Genomic DNA, 17,408 nt, shown 5'->3' with positions numbered 1-17,408 from the left:
GGAGACTCTTAAATCTTAAGCCATATCAAATGTTTGGCCTTCGTTAGGTCTGCCATATTGGCTCTCAGGCCCTGGAGCATCATATGTTCAACAGGCAACTGTTGCTGCCCGTTTGTGTTAATGCTGTAATCTAAAAAAAACTGTTTTAATAGTCCCATATTTAGTTGTGGTAAATGCACATATCCCCTGTGCTGTATCTCTATAAACCAAAACGTGACTCTTTTTAAGGGGACAGCTGCGAGTCATCTTTAGGCCATCAGATATTGTAATGAACCAACACTCACGATGCTGCAGACTGAATAGAGACCTTGCTTTGCACTCTGAGCTTTGTCACATACTTTTAAGTCATTGTAATCACTCATAGCTAGGTTGGCATCTCCTGACAATTTCCCCCATAGCTCAAAAGTCCTTTTGAATGGAAGCACTACAATTATGACTAATGTACAACGGGGAAGAGGTCATTAGCTGATTCTGCATGATAGTTGAAATTTTCCACAAAATGAACCTCTCACTTAAGCTTACTTTCTGTGAGTTGATTTGATTAAAGAAAATGAATGAGGTCATTAGTCTCCAGAATGTAAAATAAGTTTCAAACAGTTTAACAAAGGAGGTAAAGATAGTGAACTTTGACGAGAAAGCGCAGGTGACACAGTTTTCATTAACGATGGCTCAGCTCCATCAAGTGTCCCGGCCCATGACAGTGAGGCAGCATGCAGTAGATATTACCCTGATTCTGGCTCAACAAAAAGAAGTGTAGCTCTTCTAATAAAATATCTGAAGACAGACAGACACTCGAGTGTGAAAAGAGTAGGGTGACATTCAATCAATCTTAAAGGCCTTTAATAGACCATCCGATTTGCACACCAATCTTGTTCATATGAAGATTAGTTGATAAGGTCAACTTGATGTTGGAGGATTAAGAAAAAGCTTTCTGTAGCCCAACCTCTTTCTATCAGTTCTTGCTCCATGTCACTATCTTATTCATTTCTCCTTATGAATGGTCATCTACTGTATTTCAAATCATAACAGTATTGGGTTTTTGGACCACCTTTATAATGTTAGATGTTCAGTGTATTATATTTAACCTCAATTTAAAGAGACATTTCTCAGTCTTGTGGATGTACTGTTACCAGGAGTTCAACTATGTTTTTGAACTCGTGTGATGCAGACGCCTCTTTTCCTGTATTCGGAGCACGTTGGGTGAAGGCATACGCTTGCAGGCCATGAATTCCAAAGGCTTAGCTTCTGCATGACGGCACCCTGAAACAGTTCATTGATGTATAACACTCAATGAAATATTGAAATAAGCAACAAAAAAAAAAAAAAAAGGAAGCTCTGGGGCTGATTTGCCTGTCCTCTCTGAACTGTAGTCTGACTAAGTGCTGTCCATTTACACAGAGGAGGGGTCTCCAGGCTCTAATCTGTTGGATGCAGCTAATTAATTTCTGGTTCCTCCTCCTGTCTCTGAAGAGAAGAGTGTTTGCAGGAGATTAAAAGATAGAGTGTTTGTTAGAAAGGTGTAAATGATCAGCGCGGCCTCATCACAGGTACCTGTGCTAATTGTTATAATGAGGAGTCTCCCTGGCCTGGTGAGGAGGAGAGAAGAGGGTCTTTCACGAGTAACTACAGTGTAATAACTGGGGAACCAAAATGTACTCATACAGTCTACACACAAGTCAAAGAAAATCCTACGTTATTATTGTAAATTATTGCTTTGTTATGGCTGTTTGAGCATAGAGAAATTGTGCCTCTTCTGAATTCATTCATTGATGTTGCAGAATGCATGCGACCAGAGATTAATGTGAAATAAGTACACAACATTGTTGCACTACTTTTTGATTCACCGTGTAGCCTGTGGTGAGAACATTGGCAGAAAGGAGAAAAAATTGGCGCCGTTCACCATGAAGTCATTAAATTTGTAAGCTGTTTGTGATCAAAAGGTGTGTTTGAGGCCATTAACTATGGAGTTTGATCATGGCTTACATGCAGTGTCAAATGTCACTTGTTCCTGCTATTTCCCCCAAATATGAGTTAGAAGTAAGAAATAAGCCACAAGAGAGAAAGCTTACTATCTAAATGTTGTTTCATAGCACTGCTGAGGTTTGTTTCATGCTGTATTGTGTCCTGCTCATATAGCATGCATGAAAATCCTTGCTTTGCTGTGACTCTAAACAACATTTTTAGCTCCGGCGTTCATTCTTGACCTTGGAAACTGCAGCTTAAAATATCTCGACATGAAGTCCAAATTCAAAGTGTTGTTTCCTGTGATTTCAGCCACATCTTTTGACAAGATGACAACTGAGCTCCTTCATCCACTGAGGGAGGCCAATGACGTGGGAGGAAAATTTCACAAACTAAAAGTAAGTAAGACTTTGGTTGAGGATTTTCTAGGTCAACCTATTTCTGGTTGAAATGTTCTTTTTTAGTAGCAGGATTTTTTTTTTTTTTTACTACTCAGACATAAATATTTTTCACAGGTTTAGGAAATAACTCTTCTGTTGACTTCACACACCACATGTACTGTAGGATAGAAAGCAACATGATGTGATTTAAAGTGTACTGTTGCTCCATTTAATTCAAAGTGGCCAAATGTGTGTTTTTATTGAAAGACCTTAATGTTGTTAATGAATACTAGTCAACAGTTAGGGGCGATTGCACTGTGTGTGGGTTATCACCATTAGGATAAAGAATAATCCACTATTAAAAATATTCCCATGTGTATCATAAGGCGATTTATATTTATGGTCAGGGAATATTTAATCCAAGGAGTCTGAAAAACGTGTAAATTTAAGGAACATTAAAGCTTAATTTAAATGTTTTATTACATTATTACTGTCCCCGAGAACAACAAATATAAACTCAATGTTTTAACAATTACAAGGAGAAAAGAAATATATGCTGGATGACCTGACCAGACTGTCAAAATGAAAACATTCTTCTAAATGGATGTCCTCTCTCATACTAACTAGGTGAGCTTTAACTAACTAGGTATTAAGCAGAGCCATAAGCAGAGTAATAATGTGTTTTTTAACATATGCTGAGATCTGGTAATCTTCTTATGGGTTTGAGGTTTTTTTTTTCCAGTGCCCCTGTATAGCTTAACAAAATATGCCTCAGTAATGGATGGTGGTATCCTCATCCATCGCCCTCCTCCCTCTCACTTTAACTTGAAATAGGCCATCAAGTGGCTAATGAACTGATAAGCCCTCTGTGTCCGGTGGGGCTTATGAACATTATAAGCCAAATGTTTGGGCATATTTGGCGAGACAGGTTTTTAAAAGAGCCCATACGAGGGCAAAGGACCAGCTGGAGAAAAAAAAAACCCCCGGTGAAATATAGAGTTCATGGTTTGAAGGTTATCTTACAGGTTCTGTGATACAGAGAGAAAGAATGTGTGGCCCTTTTCCCTTTTCAACAGACTTCGTTTGGAGCTGCTAGTATCATTATCAGTTGTGGATCTGTGTAAATCCACGGATTTGTGTGAGCAGTCTGAGAAATTAAAATAACATGCTTTTTACTGCGCTTACTTCAAATCTCTTTAGACTTCATGTTTTAAAAACATCTAAATCTGTTATTATGTAGGCTATACAAAACCCTTTTAATTTAATCTTTGACAAGATTATCAAATTCATTGATGATGTCACTAACTTAAATAATTTCAGGAAAATGTCGACTAAGCCCGGATCAGCACTTTCAAGGGGATACTGCAGGATTAGCTTAAAAATATTATTAATTTTTGTTTATTTATTAGTTGTTGGCACATTTTTCCACATCAAGATTTCTTTTATTTTGAATTTCATGACAATGTAATGAGAACACATGCATACACTGTTTAAATCAAGCAGCCTCTCATGCACACTCTAAAACATGTTGTGGTTGATTTAATCAGGGCTATAAATCCTTTTTTTTTTTTTACCATATTCCCAAACTGTCCCACATTCCTAGGAAGTTTTAATAATCCATCTCTATTAGTCTTGCTCTTTTTCTTCATGATAATGACTTTCTTTGCTGTAGTTCCATCACCCATAATTGAGCAATTTATTTATTGAAAATGGAATATCAAAAGTAGGATGTGGTGTGAGTGGCTTGAAGGGAAAACACCTGCAGACTTTTGCAGGGTAAATGTTGAAGGCTTTAATAACCACAGTAACTAAGGAAGGCTCTAGTGTTTCTTTTTATATATTTTTATTAATTAACTAGCTGACTCGTGTTGCTCTCATGTTTTCACAACTGATGATCAGACTACTTTCTCGTTGAATTAACCCCTTCAGGCCATAGGGCCTTATAACCGGCAGCTCTGATCAGGCCTGTGAGGGGTTTTTTTTTTTTTGGAAGATGTTTTTGACGGACCAGGCTAGGACCCGATCACAGAGACAAGGGGGACAAGGGGGCACAGTTAGAAACAAACCAAAAAGGATTAATGCCGCGTCTGTTGGTCCCATATGCTCCTCAGCTCTGCCTCGCTCTTGATTAAAACTCATTGTATGGACGTCTGAAGTAACCTATCGTGGAGATGTCTAATCCTCCTTATGACTTGTGCACTTTTGGAGGCACGAGGCTCAGAGGTTACAATAACAAGCGGGATGGCGCATTGTGCGTCAGCTGATATTGGATTTACCAGTTAGCATTGATTAGGGCCAAGTAGGCCTATGTGTATTGTTTAAAAATTCTGCATTGAAGCTTAAATTTGATTTCGAAAATTCGTTTGGAGATGCTTCCATTTAACATTGGGAATGAAGTCTTTGTGTGCCTTCATGAAATCATTCATGACATTTTTATTTTTTGACAATTTATTTATTCACACAAAGATGATAAAAGTCCAGATTTCTTCTCCTCTGCAAACTTTTAGATTCATCCTCGTTTCCCTCAGTTGGACGCGCCTTTCTGCCAGTCAGTGAAAATAGTTTCTACAGTTGACATTTTGAAAGTGACCCTGCAGTCTGAAGCAGCCTTTTCCCTCTCTTTTTCTCCGTCTTTTTCTGCTGCAGTCTGGCTGGAGGAGCTGTTGACACTGAGAGGAGACGCAGCTCATGAATATTCAGCCTTCTGTCAGCCCCAGCTATTGTTTCCAACTTTCAATTGTTGCATTGTTTGTCGCCATAATGATGTATATGCATGGTGCTGAACTTGGCGTTGCACTGCGGAGATATTATAATTGATTCTTGAATATTATAACGCTAAAATCAGACTGTGTGATGAATGAAAGGACCCGGATATAAACAGCTACTTCTGCTTCACCCTTGGATAAGTTATGGATACGGGCTATTGTGTTCTTAAGTCTTTCAAAAGTACAATCCAACCCTCTTAAACACACACACACACACACACACACTCACACTGAAACGCACACACCTATTTTTGTGTCCACGCAGGAGTGGAATCAAAGTCGCTCTTTTCTTTAACGCTTCGATTATTTCAAGCAACGCTTTTAATTAGAGCTCTCCTTTAGCGGAGGCTCCAATGAAAGAGAGATTATTGGCAATGTCAAGGATGCTAATTGAATGTTGGACTTCTAACAATTAGCCCTCTGCAGAGCCATGTCGACTCATTACACATCCCACTGCCGCTCTCACTCACTGCCTTGTCTCCTGTCGTCAGTCTGACGCTCTCACGTTGGACTTTGACGAAAAGTAATCGCAAACAAACCCTTTAATGCTAGATGAAGCCTTCTGATTGCTCGGATGTATTTGAAGGAGCTTGGGCCCCAAACGTCTTTACTCTAACGAGGAAAAAACTTTTCAGGAGCGTTTTGCCTTCACTAAACCCATTAACCGCATGCAGCATATATGCATACAGACGGAGCCAATAAAATCCTGCTTTCAGATAATCTAAGTATTTTAAATTGGCCTATGTAAATTTGTCTTCTTTTTTTTATCGTGCGTTTTATTGGGGTAAGGTTCAAAAATACAGCGCAAGGATTTATAGGTTTTAGAACCGACTTTCTGCAAGTTTATTTATAATCCACGAACCTCATTTTTTATTTACAGAAATGATCACTTATTTGAAAACATATAATCAGCAAAACGATGATCAGCAGTAAACATTGGGCTGTATTTTTCCTCCAATAGGCTTACTGCTCATATTAAAAGCCACCGGTGCATTTACGGCCCACATAACTTGTAATGAACACAATTTAACGCACCTTCTCAATTGGTATAGGCCTACATAAAAAAAATAAAAAGGAAAAAAAGAAACATCAACGTGTTCTTGTTTTTTTCTTAGATGATATGTTAGGCTTTGTATTATTGCGCACATTTGGGGATAAACCCACGCGGTGTGGGCTTTGAAAGAGACCACTGCTGCCCCATAGAAACCCCCGGCGGTCAAATATTGGGATTAACATCTCTTGGAGGCCTGGATTTAAAAGTGCTCTCACAAAGCGAACACTCTCTTTGTTGAGAAAATGTGAACTGAGCAACCGGAAACTTAGAAAAAAAAATCATTTCAATTTCAATTCCACCACCTGAGAGGAACCAGGATAAACTATGACCCCCATATTCATTGATTTACTGCAGATTCTGTATCATACCGTTCACAGTCCATGAACAGATTTGTTGGGATATTTTCTGCTTTATTATGAACACTGGATGGCTCTTAAATCAGTTATTAGTCACACTGCAAAACATATGAGTGATTTGCTTAATATTCCTGTTTTAATGTAGGCTTTTGTCACAAGTCGGTGTTTGTGCGTCAATATGAGGATTACTATTAATACACTTACAATACTGCTGACGTCACAGTTGTAAAAATACCAAATTAACATAAACCTACATTTTTAATTTTCGATTCTTCGGTAAAAAAATTACTGTTTTTTTTGAGTCAGGAAAATGTAACATAAAGATTAAAGTCATTATCAAAAATTGTAATCACCATTATTTAGGTCAATTGTGCTTTGTTTGATTTTTGTCTCTAATAATTTATTTTTAATAGGATTCTGTGCATGGACATTTTTTTTAATGAAAGCTAAAAAAAAATCCCATATTATTTTCTACATATTGCCTGTCAAAGGTTTAACTTCATTATCCCCCTCTTCACACCACACACACATGCACACACACACACACACACACACACACACACACACACACACAGATCGTCTCATGATGACAAAGTTAAGCTCACAGGACCTTTATTCATGTCATTTCAGCGGTGAGGTCACACCATCTTTGGAGCCAGTGAAGGATCCACAATCACCGTGTGCTGAGATCAATGGAGGGGGAGCAAAGGTGTGGAGCTCTCAGCGGCCCGAAAGTCACTTCCAGTGGGGTTCTAACCCTTACTTATTACTACCATGTGTTCGGAAAGTCTCATCTCTCTTTGTGATGCAGGGAACTGAACCGTCAGCATCTCTTCGTTGTTCAGAAAAAAAAGAAGAAGTTAGAAATCTATTAAAATCACAGCAGAGAGTCTGATGCGAGGGGGGCTCACAAATTGCATACGTTACAACAGATCACAGTTTCGAAGGCTAGCACAGATAAAAAAAAAAAACACATATGTACCATTTATATAAGACACACACTGATTGTCTCTTAGAAACTACATATTGATTCCTTATAAACATTTTTTTTCTTAAATAAAGTAGTGCATCCATGTCCACACAGCATCCTTATGTCTCTCTGCCTGAAGTTTGGGCAAAGTTGTGTGAAAAGTTTGTTCATCCCGAGCAGGAGAATGAACTGAGTTTGTTCTTGGATAAACATTAGTTCCGTGGCTGTGGTGTAACTTTGTCTTCAACAGGTGTTTTACGCACAGAGGCACACAGACAGACATGGATGAGGGGCTACAACTTGTGACAGGGGGAAAATCTCTTTGCCAGTGCTAAAATAAATTAAACCTCTCCTCTTAGGAGGACCAAAGACCATCTCGAGGCCTCAGAGAGCCCTGCCTCGTGTAACCCAGTCCTGTGTGTTTTATTGTGGGGTGATCGTCACTGTTTTGTGCACTTTGTTTTTTTTAATAACACCTGATTGCTTTGTTCACAGGACCTGGAATTTCCACGAGGATGTTTGATCCTTATAATCCAAGCAATCGGCGTTGAAGTTCAGCTTCCAGGACGCCGCCTGGTCCTTATAATCCAAGCAGTCTGCCGTGGAGTTGAAGCCTATGCCGGACGTCCCGTAGCCCTGGCCGGAGAGGGACGCCGGGGACTGGTTCAGGTGGCTCGTGACCGCGTTCGTGCTCATCGGACTGAGGGTCGATCCGGGCCCCGACAGCTGGTGGTGCATGGGAGTGAGGTAAGAGCCGCAGTCCATGCCGCCGAAGTAAGACGTCGAGCCGGCGTAGCCCTGACTGTAGCTCGAGGCCTGCGTGTAAGTCATGGGGTAGGACCTCTGCATGCACGAGGAGGAGGTAGACAGGGGGTCTGCAAGAGGAGAGATGGACGCCGGGCTCCATATGGACGCCGGGGCGGTGCTAGTGGAGATGGCAGGGACGGTGGTGGTGCTGGTGGGGGGCGTGAACTGGCCGCTGGCGCCGCTCTCCGAGCTCACTTCTCTGGTCGGAGAACTTTTCTTTTTGGCAGGTCGGACCTTGTTCTGGCCCCCGTTCTGCTGCTGCTGCTGCTGCTGGCGACACTTTGCCCGCCGGTTCTTAAACCAGACCTGGAAGAGGCACACAGTGGTTCATGTTACTGACGAAATCCTTTATTTATAGTGAAAATCTAACCACAATTCTCATTTTCTCAGAGGACGAATAGTTAGAGATGGTGAGATAACACTTCCAAAAACAACCGAACCTATGGGTAAACAAATCAAGGTGTTTCTTGATTTCTCTCACACCAGGTTTCATTCCAAGACGGATCGGTCTAATTCCATTGATTACATTTTCCAAACAGAAATCTTTAGTTGAATGGAAATATCTTAGCCAACTGACAAAAGTTATTTCCCTTAAGGCAGACCAAATGCTGAGCTTTATTTACTGTCAGTCCCGGTGTGAGATACGTTTTTGTTTAATATTAGTTTAGTCTGCTTATTTGGGCTTTTATAAATTTAAGCATATCTGGTATCAAATATATTAGTTATTCGGCGACTCACAAATAATCACGTTGTTTTTTTTCTCATGCTGAAAATACTTCTTCACAACAATCATTTTTACAAACATGGCAGTTCTAGTTCTTTTGATTCACTCACCTGTACTCGAGATTCAGGTAGATTGATTTTCAGGGCCACCTCTTCGCGCATGAATATGTCCGGATATCGAGTTTTTGCGAACAAAGCCTCCAAAACGTCAAGCTGTGCGCGCGTAAAAGTAGTCCTCTCTCGCCTCTGCTTCCGTGGCGTTGCTGCAAATTAAAGGAAATTGGAAATAAATTAAAATGTCACATGCATCCATTTTAAAAAGCAACGAAAAAGATCAAAAGTCATCAAAGGCAGATCTGCAACAGAATCGCAGAGTGTGTTTACTGTTTTCGTAATTACGCACGAGTCCTGTGAGACTGAGACGCCTGGGGCAAAGTGTAGCACTTGACGTACTTACACTAATGTGCCATAAATTGATTCAGTTTGCAAAAAAAAAATCAAAGCAGTTTTCTGTAATTCATTCGAATAGCAAATCTTAAAAATGAAATGACATAAGATGTGACTCCTGATTTCTCAAATGTGTGCGCAATGAGATTTCTAAATTAATAAACCCAATTTATTGATTCTGGCTTATTGACCAATTCAAATATGAACAGTCAATATTTATTTTATCGTATTTTCCAAAATGTAGAAGCAATTATTACATTTTGAAGAATTCAAATACTCTCTGTAACATCCCCTGTCCTTAAGGTTTGTATCTTAAATGTTCATTTATCTCATATAGTTTTTCTTAAAATCTTCAAACTCACCTGGATAGCCCACTGATGGATGCAAAAGATCCATTCCGGAAGTAGTTAAGCTGAGCCCATTGACTGTGTAAGGTGGTTGCTTTAAATACGACATCATGCTAATGTTTGTCTGAGGGCTGAAGTTGGAGAAAATTTTGAAAATTGATGGAGCTCCCGATGCGTACTTGGTTTCCTCTTCAGGCCGTGTGGTCCGCGTTACACCAGGAACCTGTTCCATAACGACAAGAGCGGAAGACATCGATGAAGAAGCACCTTGTGAAGAGAAATTGGATCTGTTAACATCCGTCGTGAAATAAGACCTCTTAAAAAACGCTAGGCGCTCCTAAAAAAAAAAAAAAAGGAGAGCCAACACATCTCCAGCTGTCCTCTTACCCCCTCCCTCCAACCCCAAAACAAAAAGCAACAACCCGGACTGTAACTGCAACATGTCGATTGAAAGTTGAATTAAAAACACTAATTCCTGTATCTGTCGTTTAATAAAATTAAATATGAGAACACTGAAGTTCTAACTCCACAACAACCTCAAAGTTACACCTATTTCCACTGTAAACAAAATGCTTTTAGCCTTGTTATTAATTTCCATTCCAAATAGTTTTGATACGTTTTATGTAAAGTGAAAACCATGTAGTGTAAAAAGGAATTTACCTATTGACTTCAGGAAAATTGGTACTGTAGAACAAGTAGGCGACAAAGATACTTTTCATATCTTATTGAATTTTTCTTTTAAAAAGTCTCCCACGTCAAAAAAATCTAAATTCAAAAAGCGTCAAGTTCCTTTGTTAAACAAGAATAGCATCAGCATTTGAGGCAAATTAGAGAAGAAACACTCGCTCTTTAACCATCTTTTTTCAAACACGGAGTTTTTTTTGCAGCAGCAGAGACGACTTACTGCAGTAAAAAAGTAGAGATGCTTCCATATTGAACACGTAGTTATTTCCGTTGTTTCTTACAGTCATAAATAGTCGTTGACATTGATTTGTAAATGTGTGATTGCTGTCACATCACCTCAGTGACCCTCTGCCGTCATCCCCACTGCGCGTCTTGATTAGTTGCTTTTTTCAATATCCAACGGTTTTAACCCCCTCATCCCAATCTGTCACACTTAAAACACACCCGTCAACCAGTTGCACACACACCCGTTCAATAATAACTCCACTGTCCCAAAATTAATTATGATAAATGTTTTTTTCTTCTGTTGATGAATTGACGAGATAATCCAAGTGGCAGGTACGACAGGAGCAGCAGTTTGGTATCAAGCGGTTCTAAGTGATCCAGGCTCCTGACATGATGCTGAAAACTAGCAGCGGTTCTCTCTTTAATAATTTCTCTTGGAGGGGAATTTCGTATGTTTTAAATCGTACGTAAATTTAATTGGCATCCATTAGCTGGTATGATTTTTAAAACAAAAAGAGGGAATGTAAATCTAAGAAAGGTTCATTAAATAGGGCAAACTCCAAATTCAGTCGCAAAAATACAATCAGCCATCAGATGACATATTAAAAGTGACGTGTTGGTTTATTGTCTCTACATTATTCCTGTGTGGAGGCAGCAGAGAGGAAAAAAGGCCCCGAAACATTTCCCATATAAAGCAGGCCTAAATACTTCTTCTTTTGAATGCATCCTCCATATCCAGTTCTCAGAAATGTCCCATTAATACTGAATTATGTTATCTGTTATTTTTTGGGTAGGGTTCAGATTGCATGATAACATAATTTCGTTTTAAGTAGAATCTTAATTCATGGATATGGACCCAGTGTCTTCACTGCAGCACTGGCTTCAGTCAGTGAGAGAATGTGTGTTATATTATTAAAACGGAGACTTGAATTTCAAAAAGAGTTTTAATTGGTTGAGTTTGTGTTTGCTTCTTTTAGCAGAGATCCTTTATGTAATTCATCCGTTTGCATCTTACAATATGTCGTTAAGATTTCTGTAAATTTGAAGGGAATTGGTTTAATGAGCAGTCACACTTAATGTCTCTGCCTGCTACAATGAAGTAAAACACTGAGTGTAGAGCCTTCATCTGCAGTTGGATAAAGCCTTTAAGGAATTTCCATTCAAAATGTGATTTTGTAAACCTTTTCGAAATGGTCTGATAACAGGTGGGATTTCTCGTTTGCTCCAAAGTGATCTTGTTTAACTTTGCGGTCTGTACTTCGATATAGGCTTATTATCAGGATAGTGAAATATGAATGATATTAGTCTTTTTATAATGATGATAATAAAAGTAAAGCTTACCCTTATCGACGGCTGTAAAGTTCTTTGTTTGTACGGTTTCCTCCAGGAGAAATATTCAAGTCAGCACAGAAAAACGACGTCCTGGCGCATGAAAAAGCACAAAAGCAGCCAAAAGCAGGAGAGGAGCAGAAAAAAGGAGCAGCCGTCTTCAGATTCAGAGCAACAGTGCGGAGAAAAGTTAAACGCTGAGCGGTTACATCGGGTGGAGAAGCGGTGCTACAGCGGCGCAGTGATGGAGGAGGAGGCTGCATGAACGCCTTTAGGATTTGTTGGTGTGTGTTGTGAGTGAAGTGCTTTTCTGGATTTTGTACAAAGTGCCAGCCAATGAGAGTCGCAGGACTGAGCTGAGGTCTGTCTCCGTCTCTCACACCGGTGGGGAGGATGAGGGGGGGTTTTTCTCTGGGAAACAAATGTCTCCAGCTACTTTTTTGACGCACCGTTTTCAGCCAATGGCAGAGCGAGGGCGACTGACAACATCCCCATCCCAGGGCACAGAGGGAACATATAATAAATAACCAGTGGATGACGACAAGTGCAGTTTAAACCAGGAAAAGACAGATGGCCATATATTTTTTATTTTATTTCATCCAGTGGATGCAAAATTTCAAGTAAAAAGGGCAAATTTGTGCGCAAAATTCGTGCGCAAAATGTTTGCGCACACAAAGAGGTTTAAATGAATTCAGTTTACTGTGTTCATTCTACTTGTTTTTACATCGCATTACTTATGCTCACTGAGAGCACATATAACTTACTCGGAATGTATTTAAAAAAAAAAAAACGATTTTAAATCGATTTGCAACAATTAAAAAAAGTTCCAGACAATTAAGGATTATTGAAATACAAATTTAGTAAAAAAAAAAAAAAAAAAAAAAAGTAAATTAGCCTATTAATAAAAAAAAATGCAAGTCTGTTGATTGAAACAGTGACTGTAAATTTAAAAATAATGTGTGACAAAAGAGACAAGAGGAAAAAGTCTCCTGAACTAAGTCTCGGTCTCTCCATGAAGGCAGCACCATCCTCTCACATTCCTGCGCGACGCTTAAAAAAGGGGATTTAGAGCGACTTATTTTCTTAAAACTGTCCTCCCGTCCGCAGAGCCAGTCATTCTGCTCCCCCATCATGCAGCCTCACATGGGCCTGAACTGAATAAAACCCCCACAATATTTTAAAGGAAAATTCCCAACGACAGACACCGAGGATATGGAGGCACCCAGAGCTGCAGTTTGCTCTCAGAGAAGAGGAAAGATGACAGGAGAAAGGCACAACATAGGCCGGATGTAGCTAGCCTTTCAATTCTTTTACAAGAAGGATTTTCTGCAAGAGGAAGAAGATAAAAGCCAAATATAATGGTAGGTAATTTGTTTTATTCAATCGATACTAAAGAAAAGGAGGTTTTAATAGGCTAATGTGTTGTAACATTGTAAGTTGTATAATATAATAATAATAATTTTTTTTATTAAAATAATCATAATAATAAAAATAATAATTAAAAACGTCATATTTTTTTTATTTTTATGTGAGACCTTCAGGCTGCGTGGGACAAATGAGCCTCCTCTGTGTCACTTGAATTTTGAACCCGCGTGCCCATCTCAAAATAATGTGTCGAGGGTTTTTGTCACGGCTTGGTAAATGTATCATCTTAAGAGGCTTTGTGGAACACCTACACACACACACAAACACACACACACACACACACACACACATAGTGACACACACACACACATACTGCGCGCCTGCACGGACACACCCGCTCACTTGAAACAGATTTGAATATTGATTTAGATTTATAAACACAGGCACGCGGAGGGTTTGTATGAATCGTCATGTTGCCCCTCTGTGTGGCTCGTGCTGAAGGCCATGGCAGAGTCAAAGGTGCTCTGACAGCTGCTGGGAGGACTGGATTCCACTCGGAGATGCAGCCTGATCACACAACCTGATTTTAACTTTGCACAAAGTCAGTGACACCTCTTTTTTTTTTTTTTTACAGGTGTCGATCACATGAAGCGGATGAATAGATCATAACTCTGGATTTCTTTTAACAAACAAACATGAGATCTGATCAAAGCAGAGGAAAACTTTTGCTGTGGATCCTCCTGTTTGGTGGAGATGGACTGCAACACATCCAGGTAGTCAGTTTGTTTCTTTTCATGTTTTTTTTAAATTTATGTTTATTCATTTTTTTAACTTCAGGATAATGGGCATGTGTGATGTAATCTGATAAAATTGAAAATCTGTTTAAATATTTAGGAAATAAATTAGTGTCATTTATTAGAGAAAGCCACTTTAAACCTTTTTACAGATGAATTTATGGTTGCAATAGTTTACAAGTTATTTTGGTTTTTAATTGTAGCATCACATAAATCACAATTATACCATTAGGCTATTTGAACCGCAACAGACTCCACTGAACACCTGTCAAAAAGAATCATATTTAGTTGAAACTCCAAGACTCCCTTTGAAATTTTTACATTTGTATAAGGCAATTTCTTAAGTATCAGAAAGGAACGCAATAATAAAAGAAATACAAAAAAACAGTGAATATGTCCTCATTTAGTATTCGCAGCTGTATTGTAATGTATCCTAACATGAGACTTTCACACAGCAGCGTGTAAAATCGTGACGTGTGAAGCAAATATCTGCTGGGTTTGAGCGTTTAAATAGCTAAATAATTTATGAAAGTGTAGAGCCCGGCCCTCCGCGGGGACTGTGTATCTTAAAAGGACGTTTAAAGACAGCAGCAGTTAAACGCCTCTGGCTCCTCTGACTCCCGGCTAATTGACGCCGCCGCTTTTATCTCCGCCTCCGCTCCTCTCAACCTGAGGCAGAGGCTCCGCAGGCCTGCTCCAACCTGTGATTCCTACCAGCTAATGCGGAGCCTATACGTGTTATTAATACATTGGACAGGCCTAATGTTTGACCCTTGTTTGATAGCATTTAAAAGAAAAAAAAAAGAATCTTATTTCAAGATTGGATTATTATGGGCAGGCAGCCCTCTTCTCCTTCTCTGAACCTTATCCAGACATGACAAGAATTAGCCTAATCAAAAGCACGCATAAATATATATATTTAAATTAAAAAGAGAAAATAAAACATAGCAGCCCCATAATTTGAATATTGGATTTTTTTGCAGAATGATTGTGGGTTTTTCTGAATTTAGAGCTGCATATTATCATCATATGCATCCTCTCACTATTTAGGCAGCTTTTCTTATCCTCTCCTCCTGCCTCTTTCCCTCTCTGTTTGATACTCGCATGGCTGAAGACGAGGAATGTGTTGGTGGATTTCATTCTGAGCTTTTAAAAAAAGAGCCAAAAAAAAAAGGGAATAAAATCCACTAAAGCCAATTCCTATAGAAATGCTGATTATCTTTGATGTCAAAACAGAAAACCCTCCAGGTTTCAAATGAACCAGTATACATTAAAATAATACAACTAGAATTTATTTTAAAGTAACTTTTATTTTATATTAAACAAAAAGTATTATTTACACTTAGATTAAAAAATCTGTAAACTTTGCAAACACTGTTAATCTTGGTAAACAGAATCACCTGTTTTAAAATAGAAGCTCTCATAAAGCTATAGTGAAACCTTTACTTAATTTAGTATCTTATTAATTTATGTGTTGGTCAACAAAGTTAAAAATCATTTTTATTTCTTACACCAAAAAATGTAATTACTGTGTATAGAAATGCCCTGTGTGTGTGTGTGCGTGTGTGTGTGTGTGTGTGTATGTGTGTGAGAGAGAGAGAGTGAGTTTGGTTGTGAGTGTGTGGGTGACAGAGAGAAAGAAAGAGAGAGAGATGAGCTGAAGTAGGATAATCACAGGCTGTATTTTAATTAGCCTAGCAGGTTTGATGGATACGTTGCCACCACCACCGCTGCTGCTGCTGCTGCTGCTGCTTCTTATACTGCGTAGTGAGCAAGGTGCCTAAACAGAGGGCTTTCCCCACGCTGTCCCCTTATCACAAAGGAGCTAAACCTTTGTGTAATGTAACATGTAACTGACCCCAGGGGTCATCAAAACACATTCAGTCTCCTCCCCGGGGATTAAAGGGGGAGAAAACCCCTTTCAGAGTCAGTTTGGGAAGAGTTTAGAGACAGAGAGGCACACAGACAGAATCCTCAGGCTGCACTCTGCATCTGGGGTTTTATCTCTACAATTATACACAATGTTACTAATTTAGTTTTGGTTAAAGTTCTGCTTAAAATGATTATGCCTCTGCTGTTGAATGAGTCTTACGTTTTCGGCAGCACTTCTGTAACGCAAACGTGTGCTGATCATGAAATTCTGGGTTTATTTCCCCCACACATCTTCACCCTGAATTCAAATATGCTGCCTCAATAAGTCAGCCGCTGTTTGTGTTTGCCAAGTTTGCTCTTTCCATTAATATGACATGCCTTTTAATTAGTGCCATAATTGTTTGTGTTGTTTTTGCAGGAGTTCGCCTAACAAATAAACGGATGCAATTAAACACACACACACGCCTTCAGATCATCAATGAGGAGGCAAAGTCAAGATTGCTGGAAAAACATACAAGGACAAATAAAAGACATGAGGAGACTGTGCCGCCTCAAGGTTACACTTGAACTGTGTGAAGAGCTGGCTTTCTTTTCCAATCTGGACTGTCCTACAAACACTCAACACTAGCTGGGCTTCATATTAATTATTCTTTTATTTATTTATCTTTACAACTTTTTGTAACTCTTTTTAAATCAAGTTTTTCCTTCTCTGTCAGCCAAACTGTCTTGAAAGTAATAAAGAATATATTTTCAAATAAAGACTCATTTTCAAACCTCCACCTTGCTCTCTGACTCTCTATCTCTCCACCTCAGTAGCCCTCTCCTCCTGTGTGTGCTGAGGTGTCTGCGCGGCGTGGTAAAACCTGCCCTGCAGACCGGACCTCTCAAGTCTTCAAAGGAGGAAGAACTCAATGTAGGGGGATTTGTTCAGGCTTATTTGGTAACCTAGGATTTGAATTGGATTCTGGGAGGCATTCATAACACATTTGAAAATGTTACATTGTGTGATTTTGTGTGTAATCCCCATAATAAATTTTTAGAAATGGTCCCAGCACTCGCACAACTGTGACTATTCATGATTTATCAAATGGTTTTCTTGTCTTGCCTCTCGGGGGTGAGGTGTGTGTTGTCGGTGGGGATTCTAAGGGACATTTTCAGATGAAGACAGCTCCTCAGTTTTAACCTTTCTCTCAACACTGTTTTTATGTATTTGACCTGAATACGTGATCGGGTCAGCCACTGTGCTTCCACAGGGAGTCTCTGAGACCCCCCAACAGGACAGGAGTATTACAACCTCTGCTGGATTATACCTCCCTGGGAGGAGGGTT

General features: G+C 39.4%; 1 protein-coding gene and 1 long non-coding RNA gene across 3 annotated transcripts; one reads left to right on the top strand and one right to left on the bottom strand.

The window, feature by feature from the left end:
- Window positions 1-7,112: 7,112 nt before the first annotated feature.
- Window positions 7,113-12,414, bottom strand: otx2b (orthodenticle homeobox 2b). 2 transcript variants are annotated; one of them, XM_061063054.1, is made up of 4 exons: window positions 12,062-12,414; window positions 9,827-10,078; window positions 9,129-9,280; window positions 7,113-8,600 (listed from the first exon to the last, which is right to left on the bottom strand). In XM_061063054.1, exons 2-4 carry the CDS (start codon window positions 10,062-10,064, stop codon window positions 7,977-7,979), a joined length of 1,014 nt encoding a protein of 337 aa, XP_060919037.1. In that variant the 5' UTR covers window positions 10,065-10,078; window positions 12,062-12,414; the 3' UTR covers window positions 7,113-7,976. The 2 variants fall into 2 exon arrangements, with proteins under 2 accessions (XP_060919037.1, XP_060919038.1); XM_061063055.1 differs by having other exon boundaries at window positions 9,827-10,034; window positions 12,062-12,412.
- Window positions 12,415-12,974: 560 nt separating this feature from the next.
- LOC132993298 (uncharacterized) lies at window positions 12,975-16,853 on the top strand. The gene is made up of 3 exons (XR_009676444.1): window positions 12,975-13,410; window positions 14,049-14,187; window positions 16,499-16,853. It is a non-coding gene; the product is annotated as an uncharacterized LOC132993298 (long non-coding RNA).
- The last annotated feature ends 555 nt before the right edge of the window (window positions 16,854-17,408 follow it).

The sequence above is a fragment of the Labrus mixtus genome, chromosome 18, assembly GCF_963584025.1.
Source record: "Labrus mixtus chromosome 18, fLabMix1.1, whole genome shotgun sequence".
Taxonomy (NCBI): domain Eukaryota; kingdom Metazoa; phylum Chordata; class Actinopteri; order Labriformes; family Labridae; genus Labrus; species Labrus mixtus.
The sequence above is the reverse complement of the archived record's forward strand: the minus strand, read 5'-3'. Positions and strand labels throughout refer to the sequence as shown.

Excerpts from the sequence above, each read along its gene's own strand:
- otx2b (XM_061063054.1), bottom strand. The coding sequence starts at position 10,064 with ATGTCTTCCGCTCTTGTCGTTATGGAACAGGTTCCTGGTGTAACGCGG. Across the intron at positions 9,281-9,826 it reads TCCATCAGTGGGCTATCCAG|CAACGCCACGGAAGCAGAGG; the intron begins GTGAGTTTGAAG and ends TTTAATTTGCAG. Across the intron at positions 8,601-9,128 it reads TACCTGAATCTCGAGTACAG|GTCTGGTTTAAGAACCGGCG; the intron begins GTGAGTGAATCA and ends TGCCTCTTCCAG.